General features: G+C 37.5%; 2 protein-coding genes across 7 annotated transcripts; both read left to right on the top strand.

Moving 5' to 3' along the window:
- The first annotated feature begins 9 nt into the window (after positions 1–9).
- LOC130420287 (guanylate-binding protein 1-like) lies at positions 10–9,948 on the top strand. 2 transcript variants are annotated; one of them, XM_056747458.1, is made up of 10 exons: positions 10–148; positions 728–919; positions 1,018–1,145; positions 1,573–1,682; positions 1,922–2,109; positions 2,438–2,680; positions 2,790–3,070; positions 4,490–4,702; positions 4,897–4,999; positions 8,437–9,947. In XM_056747458.1, exons 2-10 carry the CDS (start codon positions 745–747, stop codon positions 8,874–8,876), a joined length of 1,881 nt encoding a protein of 626 aa, XP_056603436.1. In that variant the 5' UTR covers positions 10–148; positions 728–744; the 3' UTR covers positions 8,877–9,947. The 2 variants fall into 2 exon arrangements, with proteins under 2 accessions (XP_056603436.1, XP_056603437.1); XM_056747459.1 differs by lacking the exon at positions 10–148 and having other exon boundaries at positions 730–919; positions 8,437–9,948.
- Positions 9,949–10,509: 561 nt separating this feature from the next.
- Positions 10,510–17,022, top strand: LOC130420914 (guanylate-binding protein 1-like). Of its 5 annotated transcripts, none has more exons than XM_056748453.1 (10): positions 10,510–10,642; positions 11,105–11,296; positions 11,439–11,566; positions 11,918–12,027; positions 13,397–13,587; positions 14,239–14,481; positions 14,582–14,862; positions 14,952–15,164; positions 15,252–15,354; positions 16,320–17,022. In XM_056748453.1, exons 2-10 carry the CDS (start codon positions 11,122–11,124, stop codon positions 16,757–16,759), a joined length of 1,884 nt encoding a protein of 627 aa, XP_056604431.1. In that variant the 5' UTR covers positions 10,510–10,642; positions 11,105–11,121; the 3' UTR covers positions 16,760–17,022. The 5 variants fall into 5 exon arrangements, with proteins under 5 accessions (XP_056604431.1, XP_056604430.1, XP_056604432.1 ...); XM_056748452.1 differs by having other exon boundaries at positions 10,535–10,701; positions 11,117–11,296; XM_056748454.1 differs by having other exon boundaries at positions 10,536–10,701; positions 11,159–11,296.
- The last annotated feature ends 985 nt before the right edge of the window (positions 17,023–18,007 follow it).

Genomic DNA, 18,007 nt, shown 5'->3' with positions numbered 1-18,007 from the left:
CAAACTTATGTTTGCTCAGTCAGACAGATACTAAGAGAACATGGACATCCTTTAACTCACTCCAGACTGGCTGAACCTGAAGGAGTAAAATATCAGAATATTAGTATTTCACAACCTGCAAACAATAACTGTTAAGTTTAGCAAAAAGGTAAGTCATTTTATAACATACGTACAGCTCTTATGAATGTCTGCAGTAGATGTTTTTCAGCATATTACAGTCAACAGAAACATTACATTTTTGTTTCTTTAGGTAAGGTTATGGTTATCCTGTTTATTTGTATGACCATGTAAACATGGTGTATGTTGACATCACATGTGTAACCAACAAAGTTAACAATGGTAAAATTGTGTATATGAGTGAACTACTGACATGTCTGTATATATTGCTGCAGCTTCAGATGACCTGATCTTGTGTAATTTGTGCAGAATTACTTTCATAAGTGTTGATGTCTGTATGAGTTAAAGTGTTTTTGTTGTATGTGTCAAAATCACCGTTTTTTTTAACACTTGGACATAAAAAGAAAACTTAACAGTAAAACTCACAAGTCAAGAGCCCAACTAAAGCAAACACTGATCACAATAATACATATATGTTGAAATAAATAAAAAATTGCGGCTGCAAAAGTGACATTAATTCAATGCAATTAACTTTGACTTATCAACAATTTATTAGCATTGATTCAATGGTTGCTTGCTATCTGGGTGGTAATCTGGTTCATTTTTGTAGCATTGTCTCCAGTGAACATGGACGAACCGGTTTGTCTCATTGACACGACGTCAGATGGGAGGCTGTGTGTGCAGGAGTCAGCGTTGCAGATCTTGCAGAAGATTGAGCAGCCGGTGGTGGTGGTCGCTGTGGTGGGTCTCTACCGCACCGGGAAGTCCTACCTGATGAACCGTCTCGCTGGGAAACAAACAGGTAAACCCTCACATGCAGCACTGATAGCATCTTGCACTTAAGAGAAATAAAATATACAGTTATGAGCAATTAATTTATTGATGTTGTGGCATTATCAGGGTTTGCACTGGGCAGCACCATTGAGTCCAAGACAAAGGGTATCTGGATGTGGTGTGTGCCCCACCCCACTAAAAAAGAAACCACTTTGGTGCTGCTGGACACTGAGGGACTTGGAGACGTGGACAAGGTGTGACCGGTTATAAATACATTCATACCTGTATATGGTCATGCAATGGTAAACCTCATCATACAAAATGACCAAAGGTTTTAACCATACTGAAAGCTCAATATTTTACGGTGACATCTGCAACAACAAACTACTGGTCATAAACACATACAGTTTTCTTTAGTGAATATTTTATATAAAATATGTAGTGGTATTACCTTACTTCGCTGTTAAAGTTTCCAGAGGATATCAAACTTAAATCAAAACTTACAATTACGATTCCCAAAAATGTATACAATGATTCATGAAAAATGTATGTGTGGTTTACACTGAAAGCACATCATGTACAAACCAAATCTACACCCATGCAATCACAGACCACTAAAATTTCAGGAACTGTGTGTTTGTTTTGGGTTCTGGTCTAATCAATTCGTCACGTCTGTTCTAGGGAGACTCAAAGCATGACACAAAGATTTTTTCTCTGGCAGTTCTTTTGAGCAGCACTATAGTCCTGAACAGCCGAGGAACTATTGACAACAGGGCCATAGAGGAAATGCAGTATCCTTCTGATCATGATTAGATTTTCATTGTAAATTAATAAGTGTAGTCAATTTTGTTTACTTCTAGAGTTTGTAGATTATATTTTTTAAACTTCTTCATGCATTTAAATGACAGTATGATTCAGTACTACAAATGCATATTAAACAAACTGGTCACCTGTACTCAGTTGAAATTTTGGTTTTAAATATGGATGCATATAGTGAAACTCCAACAGTTCCTTACATCGCACTTAACAGATACGTGACTGAGCTAACAGAGTACATCAAGATCAAATCACCTGATGAAGTTGTAGACGATTCGGAGTTTGTGAAGTTCTTCCCCAGTTTCATCTGGGCTGTTAGGGATTTCACTCTGCAACGAAACATCAATGGAAAAGACGCAACAGATGATGAATATCTAGAGTTCGCTCTGAAACTAAAACTGGGTAAAATGTAAAGCCTGTCCTCCCTAAAAAAACACCCAGAGGTTGTTTCTGCAACTTGCTTATTACTACCTGTATTTATGTTTTAAGATAGGTCATCATAAGTCATGAAAGATCAAGTTAGGTTTCACATTACAAAATGACCTTTGACTGTCAACACTTACTAAAATATGCTTTTAGGTAATTTGTGAGCTTTATACACAGTCCCCTATTTTAGCTCCATGTGACATTAATATACAAGGTCATTTACCATTATCAACTTTGTTTTTCCAGATAAATTGAGTTTCTTTGATTGTAATGTTTTCATTTTGTATTTCATTGTGTCTTGAAGGCAACTCAGTTCAAGTAATGAATTACAACCTGCCAAGAGAGTGCATTCGTAAATATTTTCCATCACGAAAATGTTTTACCTTCCCATTCCCAACGAACCCAGACAATGTCTCTTATCTGGAGACACTGGACCCAGCTGAGATTTCAAAACCCTTCTTGGAAGTCACTGATTATTTCAGCCGGTTCATCTTTGGTCACAGCCAAGTGAAAAATCTAAAAGATGGACACAAGGTTACCGGCAGAGGTAGATCTAAGTCTCTTCATATTTTATGTCAGGCAGTGCTTCCTATTCGCATCACAGCGACCTGTCATTTGCTGCTTTCAAATTTCTCATTTCCTTATGTTCCCTAAAGTGTTGGGTAATCTTGCGAAAACTTATGTGGACACCATCTCTAGTGGGGCTGTGCCATGTCTGGAGAACGCTGTGATTGCCTTGTCAACAATTGAGAACGAGGCTGCATTACAGGAGGGGCTTGAGGTGTACCAGAGTGGAATGGAGAAGCTGAAGAAATCCTTTCCCCTGGAACTGAATGAAATCACTTCGGAACATCAGTGTTTCAATCTCATGGCAACACAAACCTTCATGAAACGCTCATTCAGAGACACTGATGGAAAGTACTTGACATCTTTAGAGGTAGGGAGGTGGTATACCACATCATTTTATGACATGCTTTCACATGGAAGTTGTATTTTTAGGGCAATAGTAGAAGTGAGCATGTCCTAAGCTTACTACCACCTGTTCTTATATTTAAAAAAAAAAGTCTAGTCTAGTTTATGCAAAAACAGACTTGACGCACAAAACAACACATCTGTCTGAAGGGTGAGGTTTTCAGTGTCCTGAGAAGTGACTCTGTTGAACCATTGGTCTTTCTAGTCACATTCATAATCATTCATATTCCATTAAAATCTGGAATCACAGACAGTACAGAGAATATTTCAACTGTTTTTATTTCTCGGCATTTAATGCCTCTAGACAGGTCACTACATCCTGCAAAAAATGTAGATCACTTGGCAACTAGAAGAAGTTTTAGCTACCCCTGCTAAAAACAGCATCTGTTTTGAGCATGGTAGCTGGTTTGAGCTGGTCACATGGTGGTCTTAAACAACTAGCTCCAGCTCATGAACAGGTCAAACCAGAAATATGCTTCATAACATACCTAACAAGTAGTAGGGATGGATATTTCTGTTTATAATTGCGATCAAACTTTTTCATTATAACACCATTCACTGCTGTTTTTTTGTGACAGTAGCTGTCACAGTAGCTGACAGTAGCTGCATGTAGTCTAGACCCTCAGAAACAAAAACATTCATCAAAAAGTAAAACGTCCCCAAATCAAGCAGGCTCCTAAAATATACCTGCAGTATTTTTGTAAATATAAAATATAATAGTGACATTCAACTTCATTGACATTCAACAAAATGTGTAGTAAAGAAAAATTAAATGAACTAAAATTCAATAAACACATCAAGTCACACTTAAACTGTATATCGCCTATTGTTGGGTTGAAACGATCGCATTGCGCTATCAATCACTCTCTCTTGAACTGTTTGAAACTTCTCTTCTCACAGCAACATAAACTGAATCGGTCTATGTCTGGCACTAAAGAAAGAGAAAAGAAAAATGCGGATGAAATAAATAATTAAAATATCTATGCTTTCATACGCTAATAAACGTATTTAAGAGAACGTTATACGAAATCCATAATATGTAAGTCAAGGGTCAAGAGCCCAAATCAGGCAAACACTGATCACCATGATGGTGACTTTTGTTAGCTGGAAACTTTCTTTTAACATTTAATAAAACGGACATTTAAATGTTTTTAATAGGTTGTCAAAAATATAAATAACCAAAGGAACTTTCTTATAACAAACTTTTGTACAATAACTGTTATGCTAATTTGGTTTTACCAAATGAAAAGGCAAATATAAACCGCAATGGTGCCTCGAATACGTAAGGTGCTTTGAGTAAAAGTAACCTCCTAATTAATTCGATAAAAATGTGCTAACCCCACAAAATGAGGTATCCTTTCTGTTTATCTGTGTGCTATTATAGGAATCCATCAGACATCAGTTTGATAGGTATCTCTCCAACAACGAGAAGGCTTCTGAGGATAAATGTGAAAGTCTTCTGTCAGTTCTCTCTGAACCAATGACGGAAAGAATCAACAAAGGATTCTATGCCAGAGCAGGAGGTTACGACCTCTTCTGCCGGGACCTAGAGGACATCGTGAATCAGTACAATTTGCTAGCATATAAAGAAGTCAAGGTCATAAATCTTACATTTTATAGTGATATCCACACAACAAAGCTACAATCATGACAATATTGTTTATTGTTAAAATGTATAAATGCCATTATAATGCTATACATTTCAAATGTATTTAAGGTGATCAAACTATAAAGCGGTAATTATCTATATATTACTTAGTATTAAGTTTAACTTCTTGTGTGCTTTTACAGATTGCAGAGGTGTTGGAGAAGTTTTTGCAGCATACGGCTACGCTTACCACGGCCATTCTGCAGGCTGATGATAAACTAACTGAAAATGAAAGGAGAATATGTGGTAAAAGATTTCTGTTTTCAACTCACATAGTATGCTTAAAAAATAACATTTTAACATAAAAATCAGAAAGCTATAGTATACATACATCAAGTAGAAAGGGGAAAGTCAGTCATGGCCAAGATCATTTTAAGGGCTGCAGTCTTCACCATACACCGAAAAAGGATTCTTGAGGATTAGTAAATATTACCCATGCAAATCAGTAAATTTTTACTTACATATACTAGGTAGCAAGCTAAACTATATGAAAACTTCCTGAATCTACTCAATAGAATTGAGGCAAGAATTTCCACTCAATTAGATTGAGTGGATTTTATTCTATGTTTTTAAGTAAAGAGTAACTAAATTGATCAGATATGAGTCATGATACACTAAAAGAAATTAGATAAACTCTACCTAATATTTCTCAATATTAATTACTTACGAAAAATGGAGTAATATTAGTTTATATAACTGACAACAGTTCATCTGGTTATTATCAATGATTATACTGAATAATAAAACACTAAATATGACTTATTCAGAGAAGCTTGAATTGACATACAAATGGTTAGAAACAGAAGATTGCATCAATTGCATTTATTGACCAAATAACAAACGTCTACAAAACCCCTTTGCGTGAATGAACACAATATTAATTTGATGTCACCATTATTGTGATCAGTCTTCACTTTAGTTGACTCTTGCAGGGAGCTAACTTACTTATCTTTTATCAATCACAGTTGTGTTTCTGTGTTTGTTGCAGTAGTATAATGTGATACATAATATAAGTTAATGCATTTTATATATATTTGAGTATTATTTAAAGTGTTATAGGTTTGAGAAAGATTCTGCAATGAAATGACTAAAAGTAATGTTACCACGACATGTGCCATGTGTAGAAATTTGTGCATACAGATTACACTTAGAAGCAGAATCAGAAAGAGATTTATTGCCAAGTATGTTTGCACATATAAGGAATCTGCTTCGGTGACAGGAGCATCCAGTACACAGAATCAGCAACAACACACAGAGACCATCGAACAATAGAATACAGTTACAAAGATGATTTAAAGAAGGGCTTAATGGGTATAAAAAAATAAGAAATACAATACAATAAACATAAGAGTAAAGCTTTAGAGAGTAAAGTTATGTGTGTATGTAAATATGTACAAGTAAAAGTAAGATGGACTATTGTAGTAAAAGGTTCACCTGAAGTCCACAATCGTCTCCACTGTTTTAAGCGTGTTCAGCTCCAAGTTGTTATGACTGAACCAGACAGACAGCTGCTCAAGTGATCTGTTGAAGATCTTTGAGAAGATGAAGGCCAGTTGAATAACACAGCCTTTAAGACAGGCTAGGGAGATACCATCTGGGCCTGGTGCTTTTCTTGTCTTCTGTTTCCTAAAGACCTGAGCACACATCCTCTTCACTGATCTGAAGTGCAGGAGGTGGGGTGACTGGAGGTGATAGGTGTTGTGTACAGAGAATGTCAGAGTTGGTGTGAGGTGTTAAGTGAGCATTTTCAAATCTGCAGTAAAAGTCATTTAGATCATTAACCAGGTGTTGATTGCCTGCAAAATTGGGGGATGGTGGCTTCTAGTTAGTGATGTCTTTGAGCCTTTCCACACAGATGCAGGGTCATTGGCTGAAAACTGGTTTTCCAACTTTTTAGAGTAGTTTCTCCATGGATTATCATTGTTGTATTTTAAGCAAGTCCTAGTAGGAATGCACAAATCCTCACAGAAACTGAAGTATGATGTTACAGTCTGTGTGAGCTCATCCAGATCGGTGGTAACAGCTTCAAAAACACTCCAATCGGTGCACTCGAAACAGGCTTGTAAGGCCCGCTCTGTTTTGTTGGTCCATCTTTCAACACTCCTTACCACAGGTTTGGCAGATTTTAGTTTGATTTTAGATTTTAGGTTTGGATGGGATGGGATAAGGTGTACCAGGCAGTGATCAGACAGTCCTAAAACTACTCTAGGGACAGAGCGATATGCATTCTTTTTTGTGGTGAAGCAATGGTCCAAAATATTTTTGACTCTTGTAGGGCATGTGATGTGTTGTCTGTATATTTTGGCAGCTCGAGTGTAAGTTTTGCATGATTAAAGTCGCCAAGATAATAGAGTTATAATGATAATAGAGTCCGGAAGTTGTTGCTCTGTGTCCGTGATGTGATCAGCGATCGCTTGCGGAGGAATGTAAACTCACACGAGAATGAACGGGGAAAACTCTCTCGGCGAGTAAAAGGGCTTACAGTTAATGAAGAGTGCTTCTAGGTCGAGACAGTGCATCTTCTTCATCACTGTTGTATCTGTACACCACATTTCATTGATGTAGGAACATACCCCACCTCCCCGCGATTTTCCCGTTGATTCTGCGTTGCGGTCCACTCTGAACAGCTGGTAGCCGGGCAGATGTAACGCACTGTCTGGGAAAAAGTAATTCAGCCACGTTTCCACGAAACAAATCAGCAGAGTTTGAAAAGTCCTTTATTTGTTCGGGAGAGTAGAAGAAGTTTGTCTGTTTTGTTTGGCAGAGAGCGCAGATTCGCCAGATGTATGCCAGGCAGCGCAGTTTTAAAGTCACGCTTTCTGAGCCTGATTACCGCGCCGGCTCGCTTCCCACGTTTGCGCGTCTGGGAGTGCTTTAGCAGCGCCTGCGACTAGGATGTTAAATAGAACATCCGAATAAAAAAAACCTCGGTGAAATATCAGATGGTGTGCACTGCCAAATGTTCAGCAGTTCTACAACAACAGGAGAGCTCCACTTACTCAGATAGAATGCATATTATAATGTAACGTAAGGCGTCTGCCAAATGCATAAATGTAAGAGTCAAGAGCTCAACTAAAGTGAACACTGATCACAATAATGGTGACACCAAATGAATCTTGTGTTCATTGTCAAAAAGGGGTTTAGTAGACGTTTGTTATTTGGTCAATAAAAGCAACTGATGTGATCTCCAGTTTCTGATCATTTGTAGGTTAATTCAAGCTTCTCGGAATAAGTCCTATGTAGTGTTTAATTATTCAATATTTATAATTTATAATAAGTAGATGAACTGTTGTCGGTTATATAAACTAATATTACTCCATTTTTATAAGTAATTCATATTGAGAAATATTGGATAGACTTTATCTAATTTCTTTTAGTGTGTCATGACTCATATCTGATAAATGAAGTTACTCTTTAATTCAAAACATAGAATAAAATCCACTCAATCTAATTGAGTGCAAATTGTAACCTCATTTTTATTTAGTAGATTCAGGAAGTTTGCATATAGTTTACTTTGCTACCTAATAAATGTGAATAACATTTAACTGATTTGCATGGGTAATATTTACTAATCCTCAAGAATCATTTTTTTTCAGTGTATGTTAAACACATGGGATCTGTGTTAGATTGGTCTTTTATTCACATGTTTCACCCTGTCGACCACTTCTATATTGCTTGACTAGAGGAGAGAGAGAGGGCAGTCCTTCTGGAACAAGAAATTAAGGCCCAGGAAGAGAAGCAGCGTCACCTCGAGGAGAAGATGGAGATCGAACAACAGAATAATGAAGAAAGACTGAGACAGGTCATACAGAAGATGGAAGACGAGATGTTCCTCCAACAACAGGAGACAAAAGTTGCAATGGAGAGTAAGCTAAGAGAGCATGCTGTCCTGATGGAGAAGGGCTTTCAAGAGAAAGCTAATAGTATGGCTCAGGAGATAGACAAGTTGAAGAGGAAGAATGCTGAGGTAGAGGAGAGAACTTCAAGAAGTTATGCACAGATGATAGCAGATCAGGAGCGAAGAAACGCACAGAACATGGAGGCGCTGAGGCAGCAGCATCAGCACCAAATGCAAGCCATTAATAACAGACCCAGACCAAGATCTGGATGTTGTATACAGTAAAATGTGTTTTAAAGTTTTTGAATTCAGAATTAATAGTCTTACTGAATTTCAAGGAATGTCTATTATTTTTGACAACATATACAAAAAATGAGGGGGGGGGCGGGGGCTTAGTGGTTAGCACGTTCGGCTCACACCTCCAGGGTTGGGGGTTCGATTCCCGTTTCTGACTCGTGTGTGTGGAGTTTGCATGTTCTCCCTGTGCCTCGGGGGTTTCCTCCGGGTACTCCGGTTTCCTCCCCTGGTCCAAAGACATGCATGGTAGGTTGATTGGCATCTCTGGAAAAATGTCCGTAGGGTGTGAGTGCGTGAGTGAATGAGTGAGTGTGTGTGCCCTGCGATGGGTTGGCACTCCATCCAGGGTGTATCCTGCCTTGATGCCCGATGACTCCTGAGATAGGCGCAGGCTCCCCGTGACCCGAGGTAGTTCGGATAAGCGGTAGAAAATGGAATACAAAACATGACTATCACGAGCAGAACTACATTTAATGTAAATTTTCGGATTCATGAAAATGTTCGTAATTATGTACATCAATAAAATATGTACGCCTGCTCCATACCACGTGTAAAATAGTGCGAAAAACTGCACTTAACGTTCTTTCTTTTTTTAGTCAAACTGATGACACTGCATTTTGAAGCACTATGTATCGTTTCACGGGTTATTTTGCCTGTCTTTTCAGGAAGGTCTTTTTTTTGTGGATATTACTCAATCAAATAATACTTGTGTAAAGTCATAACCTTGCATGAAAGTACAGATGAAATATGAAATTATTACAGCTATTAAAGATCTGTGCTTATTTTGGAGTCTGTAACAAAATAAATCACAGTTGACAGTTGTTTGAAAAGCTGTCTGAGTGAATGAACACCTCTCAGTGTGTTTGCCGTAAAAGCCGGAATTAATGCTGATAGTGAATGAAGTTATCTCAGAAGCTTCAGTTGCAGGGTTACATTGTTGCAATGTTTTCTAAATGATCTGGTTTAATGTTTGTATTCATCGTGTTAAAGTACTTTTTCATGTTGGTTTTCCCCATGTGGTTTATATTATTTGTCCTGTTCAGTTTCCTCTTTTCAATAAAGTTGTTGTTCCTGTAAGAGCCGTCTGGCCCATTGTTGTTTCTACCTACATAAGACAGCACACAGTGAAAGCCTGAAATCTCCCCTCTATAGACCTTTTACCAATTTGACATCAGGTGCATGCATGAAGTTTATGTCTCTAAAAGTAACACATTTAACACATTTTATCACTAACAGTTTGAGTAAAAGCCACCTTTTGAATTTCCAGAAAATAGAGATGGGGGGAGAGAGATAAAGAGAGAGAGAAACAGTGATAAGCTGTGAACTACTTTTCTTATGGAATGTTACTATTCAGCTTTTGTCCTCATGTGACTTTTGCAACACAGGTTAAATATTTACACCCTCCTAACTTAACAAGTGGTTTGTTTGTAAATGAAAGAGTGAAAATAAATAAGTAAAAGAATTATGAATATAAATGAAAAGTATATAAAGAAACTAATAAAGTAATTACATTTTTAAAGGGGCAGAAAGAAGAAAGAAAAACAACTCTGTGAGCTTCTTGCATCACATGTTGCAGTTGCTGATTGTGAAAGTGAAACAAATCGTTAAACAGCACAATGTTGTTTGCTCAGTTAGTAGAATGCCAAACAAGATAATCTGAGAGAGATACTGAGAGACTACGATTAATCCCTGACTCTCTCCAGACCAGATACAATTAGGGGGGCTGGATCTTGAAGACTGTTTAAGATAAACAGGTAATAATACAGTTCAAGCCACAACTTGTACGAATCAGAGCTCCTGAAGTTAAATAAATGTAAGTTGCATTCCTTTATTCGGTCTATTTATACGGTTCTTGCTATGAATGCTGTACATTTTCTAATAGTTTACAGTCAATTTGAGTCAACAAATTATTATTATCACTATTGTATTATTTGTATAATTATTATTATTGTGTGATTTATATTGACTTGTCGTTATAGATAGTAGTATTAGCTCAATATGAAAGCCGTTAGTGTTCTTCAATCATTTGTTGTGAATATGTTTATGTGTTCATTTTACGAGTATGGACGAATATGTGTTTAAAAATGTATTTTCCCAAAACTGAAAAAGACAAAGTTACACAACTGATATTACTGTATTGTGCACTATTGAATTACTGAAATATCTCTCAAGTAATCTTAGCTCAATAGAAATAAAAAAAAATAAAAAATGTGTAGCTCCGTCTTCAGTGAACATGGACAAACCGGTTTGTCTCATTGACACGACGTCAGATGGGAAGCTGTGTGTACAGGAGTCAGCACTGCAGATCCTGCAGAAGATTGAGCAGCCGGTGGTGGTGGTCGCTGTGGTGGGTCTCTACCGCACCGGGAAGTCCTATCTGATGAATCGTCTCGCTGGGAAACAAACAGGTAAACCCTCACATGCAGCACTGATAGCATTTTGCACTTAAGGGAAACATAATTCAGTTATGTTCAGTTAAACATAATTCAGTTAAACATAATTCTAAGTCAATGTCTTTTTATTCATTTATTGATGTTGTGGCATTATCAGGGTTTGCACTGGGCAGCACCATTGAGTCCAAGACGAAGGGTATCTGGATGTGGTGTGTGCCCCACCCCGCCAAAAAAGAAACCACTCTGTTGCTTCTGGACACTGAGGGACTTGGAGACGTGGACAAGGTGACATATCACCCAAACTACCAAAACACAAGTAGCATTAAATATCAAAGTTTGAAGGGCTAACTATGCAACCCAATTGACTAACAAGAGACAAATAAATTGGACCTTACCTCACCAAATACTTATTTGCAAGAACAAGTGCATGAATAAAAAGAACCATACGCTGTAGTCAGTTGCATTAAACAATAACTCTATAAACAAAACCCATTACGTTTTTTTTTTTACTCCAATCCAATCAAAAGTACCTTTAGATCTGAAATCCTTTCTATATTTGCAGTCACTATCTTGTACTCCATAAACAATCTTTGAGCTTTAATGTTGTTTCTAACCCAATGATTGTCTCTTTGACAGGGGGACTCAAAGCATGACACCAATATCTTCTGTCTGGCTGTGTTACTGAGCAGCACTCTTGTTTACAACAGTCGAGGAACGATTGACAACAGGGCTATTGAGGAGCTGCAGTATCCTTCTGACAATCCACATACTTTAACAATCATTTATATATATTTTACAAATTTGTGCAAATACAAGATCAGTTTGTAGTCACAGCAATGAGATGTCACTTTATGTAACTTTAATCTACCCCATCAGCTCAAGCGAGCTCTCCTATAAATAGACAAAGCTGTCTTACCTGCGTTCTCACTACAGCTTTCAGCATCCCTCCTACAACCCAGCGCCTCTCCTCGAGCCCACTTCTCCCGCAGGAACATGGGGGGAGTGCTCTTGGTTCGAGAGCCCACGCCCCTGACAGCATTCCAAATACGCATACCTTTATTAAAAAAAAGGCGAACCTGTGAAGCTGCACATATGTAAGGGTACATAATCTGAAAGATTAATAAATAAGTGTTATATTGATGAATGGTTTGTTAGAATAGGACAATATTTGGCTGAGATACAACCGTTTAAAACTCAGGAATCTGAGAGTGCAAAAAAATAATATAGAGAAAATTGCATTTGAAGATGTAAATCCGGGGCACTGTGGCAGGTCATCCACTCACAAAAACAAAGTTTTTATATATTTAAGGTAGGAAATTAAAAGAATACCTTAATGAAACAGGATCTTTAATTAATATCCTAATGATTTTTGGCATAAAAGAAAAATATATAATTTTGACCCATACATGTATTTTTGGCTTCATGTTCCTGTGCAACTTAACTCTTTCAGCGCAGTAGTTATCTCGTCATTTATAAAAAGACGGTTCCCCGCCAAAGACGAGTTTTTACAGCAATCAGTGCTATGACACACCTTAGGAAAAAAGTACAGAATCGCAGAACCTAGAATTTATATGTTTTAGCGGTTTTTAATGATTGTTCTGTAATCTGGGCGCAATCTTTGACAAAAAACGTTAATTATCTCAGCTGTTTATTCAAAATGATGCATCTTTGAAGAAACATACCCACATCTACGGAGTGATTAAAAGACGAAAAAATTAAGATAGAAGAATATGGTTTCTTTTGTTTAAAAGCTGAGACTCTGTTTTTTCATTTGACATATTGTTTGTCCATATATTCTTTTCAGAAAATTTACTGTGAGCATTTTAAGTTGGGTGAAAATGTTAAAAAACGCTGGCGTAGGCTGTCAACTTTTTTTTTAAAAAGGCTGGCGGGGAATAAGTTAAGACTTGTTTTGTGATCCAGGGTCACATATGACAAAAACTTTCATGGTCTGCCTTCAATTGCCTTTTTCTAATGGCATGGTTTCTTACATAGCTAGGCTTTGGGATAGTAAGTGTTTTAAATGTTCTTACCTAAGGAATAACATATTTTCTTCAATGCATCTTGAGTTGTTTTTGACAGTTGCTTTGTTTTCATGCCTGAACAAACTCTCAGATATGTTACTGAACTAACAGAGTGCATTAAGATCAAATCATCAGATGAGGAAGCAGACGATTCAAGCCAGTTTGTGAAGTTCTTCCCTAAATTCATCTGGGCAGTGAGAGACTTTACCCTTGAGCTTAAGATCAATGGCAAAGATGCAACAGAGAATGAGTACTTAGAGTTTGCTCTAAAGCTAAAACATGGTAATTAAAAGAATCCTAAAATTCCCTCAAATTATTTGCGCACTGACTTTGTGTGAGTAGTTTTGGTCAAAATATTTCCCAAAATGTTTTTTTTGTGTTACTCAAAGTCATAATTTATGGAGAAAGTACTTTAAGTTTCATAATATATGAAAAGTGAGGGTCTAAAGATGCGTTTCTCAAAGTGTGGGGCGGACCTCACTGGTGGGGAATAGAGACATGAGAAGTGTGGCGCAACAAACGGGAGGAAATTTGGTAGTTTTTGTGCCCACCTCTATTAATTCCTTTATCTCTTTACAATACAACAACACATTTAAATGTCAGCCTTACCTAGAGTAACATCAGACTGCAAAGTAAATGTCACATGGAACCATAGTAGCATACAAGAGTGATTTCATGTCAGAATTTTGAATTTGGAGAGGCGGTAGCAGGTATAAAAGTTAGCAATGGATAAATTTGTGACATGGAATGAAAAGAAAACTGGAAAATTTGGCACCAGCAGAAAACCAAGACAGACAGTGGACCTAAAAATTTTTACCATTTTGTTGGGGCGACTGGGTACAGGTGGGGCTCCGAACCCTTTCCTAACCCCATGGGGAATCGCAGAAAAAGTTTAAGAAACACTGGTCTACAGAATGTGTTCATCTTTTCTAGGCACTTCGAAAAAAGTAATGGAGTACAATCTGCCCAGGGAGTGCATCCAACAATTCTTCCCTTCTAGGACATGCTTCACTTTCCCGTTTCCAACTACTCCAGAGAATGTGTCTTGTCTGGAGAGTTTGGATCCTGCTGACCTTGATTCGAAATTCTTGGAGGTCACAAATTGTTTCTGCAAGTATGTCTTTCAGGACAGCCAAGTGAAGATGCTGAAAGATGGATACACAGTCACTGGCAGGGGTAAGTAAAAAATAAAATATCTACTATAAACTGTTCATCTTTCAGTTGTGATTCTCTTTTCTTTATCATTGTGTTTCTGATCTTCTTCCCTTCTCTAAAGTTTTGGGTAATCTGGCAAAAATGTATGTGGACACAATCTCTAGTGGGGCTGTACCATGTCTGGAGAATGCTGTGATTGCTATGGCTATGATTGAGAATGAAGCTGCAGTAAAGGAGGGGCTCGAAGTGTACAAGAGTGGAATGGAAAAACTGAAGACGTCCTTCCCCCTGGAACTGAAGGATGTGTCCACTGAACACCAACATCTCAGCAGCATGGCAACACAAACCTTCATGAAACGCTCTTTCAGAGACACTGATGGAAAGTACCTAAAATCTCTAGAGGTAGGCCAGATCTCTTCACAGTACAATGACATGAACAGATGTCAGAGTTTGCATAAATTAAAGGTCCTCTTAAAATGTTATGTTTGCAGGAAAACATCAATAATCTATTTGATGGATACCTTAGCCATAATGAGCAAGCTTCGAAGAGAAGTTGTGAGAATCTTCTGTCATCCCTCTCTGCAACAATGACCGAAAAACTCAAGCAAGGGTTCTATGCCAAACCTGGTGGCTATGATCTCTTCTGCAATGATCTGGAGGATATTGTGGAGAAATACAAGAGCCAGAGCAATAAAGAAGTCAAGGTTATATGTTCATTATCTATACACATGACAGAAATATTAAGACTTTCATCACTGTTGTCATAATTATCAATTGTTTCTGTATGATAGGCTGAAGAGGTCCTAAAGGACTTTCTGAAACAGAAGTCTGTGGATTCTAAAGCCATTCTGCAGGCTGACAAAAAACTGACTGAGAAGGAAAAAATTATTAAGGGTGAGAGTCTCGAAGCTTTCAAATCCTAATATCCCAGTTTTGTGAATTTGCAAAAGGTTCCTTGTGCTGTTGAACGAAGAAACACATGGACAAGATGATGTAACAGCTGATACGGTTGAAAATGCTACGAAAAGTAGCACCAAATTGCCACCTTAAATTCTGAGTTAATCGGCGTTCTAAACAGTGGACCGGAGCTGTTTAGTCGCCTGTCAATGGCTTCATATCCACGTTACCCTTTGTTACCGCCTTTACTGACGTAGCAACCGCGTGACACTTTCTTAGACAGATGCGGAAGTAGTCTATTATTATTGCAAATGTTGTGGGTACGTTTAAAATAACTTTTACTACGATTGATTTGAACACTTTAAACTGCGCAGTGTTATCACACCATCAAATTGGTCATTTACTGGAACTTCTTTGACTATTAATTTAGTTTTAAACCTTCCATTATTCGGGTCCAATTCATTATAATGAAATAAAATTATTTTCTTTAAACGGAACATTTATAAAACTTAAAACAGCGGTGGAGTTGAAGACAACATATCCCAGCATTCCACGCTTCTACACAGCGTCAACAAGCTATGCGATTGTTGTTGTTTTGATCGTGCGCCCTCTAGTGGCGACTTCTACAAACTGTACCTTTAAGATATTGAGCTTCAAAGTTTCTGCATTCCATTTGACTTGAGTTTTTTTTTTAAGTCCCAAAATGTCCACAACATTAAAAAAACATCACACTTACGAATGTGAATTTTGACAAAATAAATCAGATAGAACCTCATAATTTTTCAAGGGTCAAAGAATTTCACCCGTGAGTTTAGGGTGGCTATTCATGCCATTATTAGAACAGTATCAATGTGGTCAAGATCAGTACTGCTATATTTGATTTATTCAAAATCAGTTCAATTTGTAACTATTTGTGTTTTTGTAAACCATGTTTTCTTTCTGTTTTGTTAATAAATGACCAGAGGAACAAGAGAAAGCAGCCCTCTTGAACCAGGAAATCAAAGCTAAAGAGGAGGAGCAGCGGCAACTAGTGGAGAAGATGGAAGCAGAGAGACGAAGTAATGAAGAGAGGATGATACAGATGAAGCAGAAGATGGATGAAGAGATTAGGCTTCAGAAAGAGGAGGCTGAGCGTGCCATGGACAGTAAACTGAAGGAGCAAGCTGCTCTGCTGGAAAAGGGCTTTAAGGACAAGGCAGACAGGATGACACAAGAGATTGAAGAGTTCAAGAGACAGAACACTGAAGCTGAGAGTAACAGAGCTAGAGAGTTTGCAGAGATGTTACAAAACTCCAACAGTAGACACGAGGAGTCTATTGCTATGATGATGAAGCAACATAGAGAACAGATGCAAGCCATACAAGAGATGAATGCACGCTCAGGCGAATGTTGCATATTGTGAAATCTATCATATCAATGATTAACTCATCAGAAGCATGTAACTGCACAAATAAGCTGTATAAATCTACAAACAAACAATAGAAACAGTAAAACAGTCTTCAGTCATAGTAGAAAAGTTTAATTTGATTTTAATGGCATATTATTTGTGTAATGTACATGAAAACTACAAGTTTATTGCACATTTCTCATTCATTTTAAGCAGTGACATGATGCTTAAATGAAAATAAATAAATAAATACAATGTGGGCATCAACTAAACACAATTATTTGCAGAAAACAAGGTGTGTGTGTGTTTGTAAGAGCCACTCACTGGCTCCATGACGTAATCCAATGACATATTGTTGAAGGTTTCTTGTGTTTTCTGTCCTTACTTGGTGCTTTTGACAGAGTCAGCTCTGAAATTACACATCATTATAAATGAAGTTATATGACAAAATGGAATTAACTGAGTTTAAGGATACATTTTTAAACCTTAACTATATATTTTTATTATATTGACATGTACCAGCGTCTAGAATTCAAACTTGAATTTAAAATGCCAATTTTTAAAGTTGGGTGGATCTGCTTTTTCTAACTTGGCTCAGCATGTATGGAATGACCTTTAGGGTATTGTTACACACTGATTCTGTGCCATCACTCTTAAAATGTTTAAAGATCCGGTTTAAGACGGAGTTTCTTCCAATCTCATATTAATCTTGAGTACCTATAGAGTGGTCTTACGAACCTCATATCTTCAAAGAGTTTTTAATTTGATCACATTTATAAAAGATAGATACAGCTGTATGACTATTTCCGAAAACAGACGACCGGTCTCGAGTTTTTTTATGGTCTCGGACTTGTCTTTGACTCGTTGGTATTTGCACTCTGACTTGTCTCGGACTTGGTCATTGGTCTCGACACATGTTCTAGTCGGTCTCGTCAGAGTCCAGCAATATATGTTTTATCTTCTCCTTCAAACCAAAAACATGGATAGATCAATATTCTTGTGATCCGAAAACTAATGATTTTGAAAACTGTTGTGCACTCTCGACTCAAGAACGAGAACTGTGTTTGCTCATAAGTTCTCTCTTCACACAGCAGTTCAGTGTGTGCTGTTGATGTAAATAACTTCGGTATATTGGTTCAAGTCTGCGGGACTGTCATGCACGCCAGAAAGTGATAACTTAATTAATTTGTGGATAGTATTAAAGGACAACTCCGGTGAAAAATGAACCTAGGGGTAATTAACACATCATTACAGAGTAGATCG

Source organism: Triplophysa dalaica, chromosome 5, assembly GCF_015846415.1.
Source record: "Triplophysa dalaica isolate WHDGS20190420 chromosome 5, ASM1584641v1, whole genome shotgun sequence".
In the NCBI taxonomy this organism is placed as follows: domain Eukaryota; kingdom Metazoa; phylum Chordata; class Actinopteri; order Cypriniformes; family Nemacheilidae; genus Triplophysa; species Triplophysa dalaica.
This window is presented reverse-complemented; position numbering and strand designations above follow the sequence as displayed.

What these genes read in the sequence shown, in the direction of transcription:
- LOC130420914 (XM_056748453.1), top strand. Translation starts at nt 11,122, where the DNA reads ATGGACAAACCGGTTTGTCTCATTGACACGACGTCAGATGGGAAGCTG. An exon ending in TGCTCTAAAGCTAAAACATG is followed by an intron (nt 13,588 to 14,238) that starts GTAATTAAAAGA and finishes CATCTTTTCTAG; the next exon opens with GCACTTCGAAAAAAGTAATG. An exon ending in AGAGCAATAAAGAAGTCAAG is followed by an intron (nt 15,165 to 15,251) that starts GTTATATGTTCA and finishes TCTGTATGATAG; the next exon opens with GCTGAAGAGGTCCTAAAGGA.
- LOC130420287 (XM_056747459.1), top strand. Translation starts at nt 745, where the DNA reads ATGGACGAACCGGTTTGTCTCATTGACACGACGTCAGATGGGAGGCTG. An exon ending in TCTCGCTGGGAAACAAACAG is followed by an intron (nt 920 to 1,017) that starts GTAAACCCTCAC and finishes TGGCATTATCAG; the next exon opens with GGTTTGCACTGGGCAGCACC. An exon ending in GACTTGGAGACGTGGACAAG is followed by an intron (nt 1,146 to 1,572) that starts GTGTGACCGGTT and finishes CGTCTGTTCTAG; the next exon opens with GGAGACTCAAAGCATGACAC.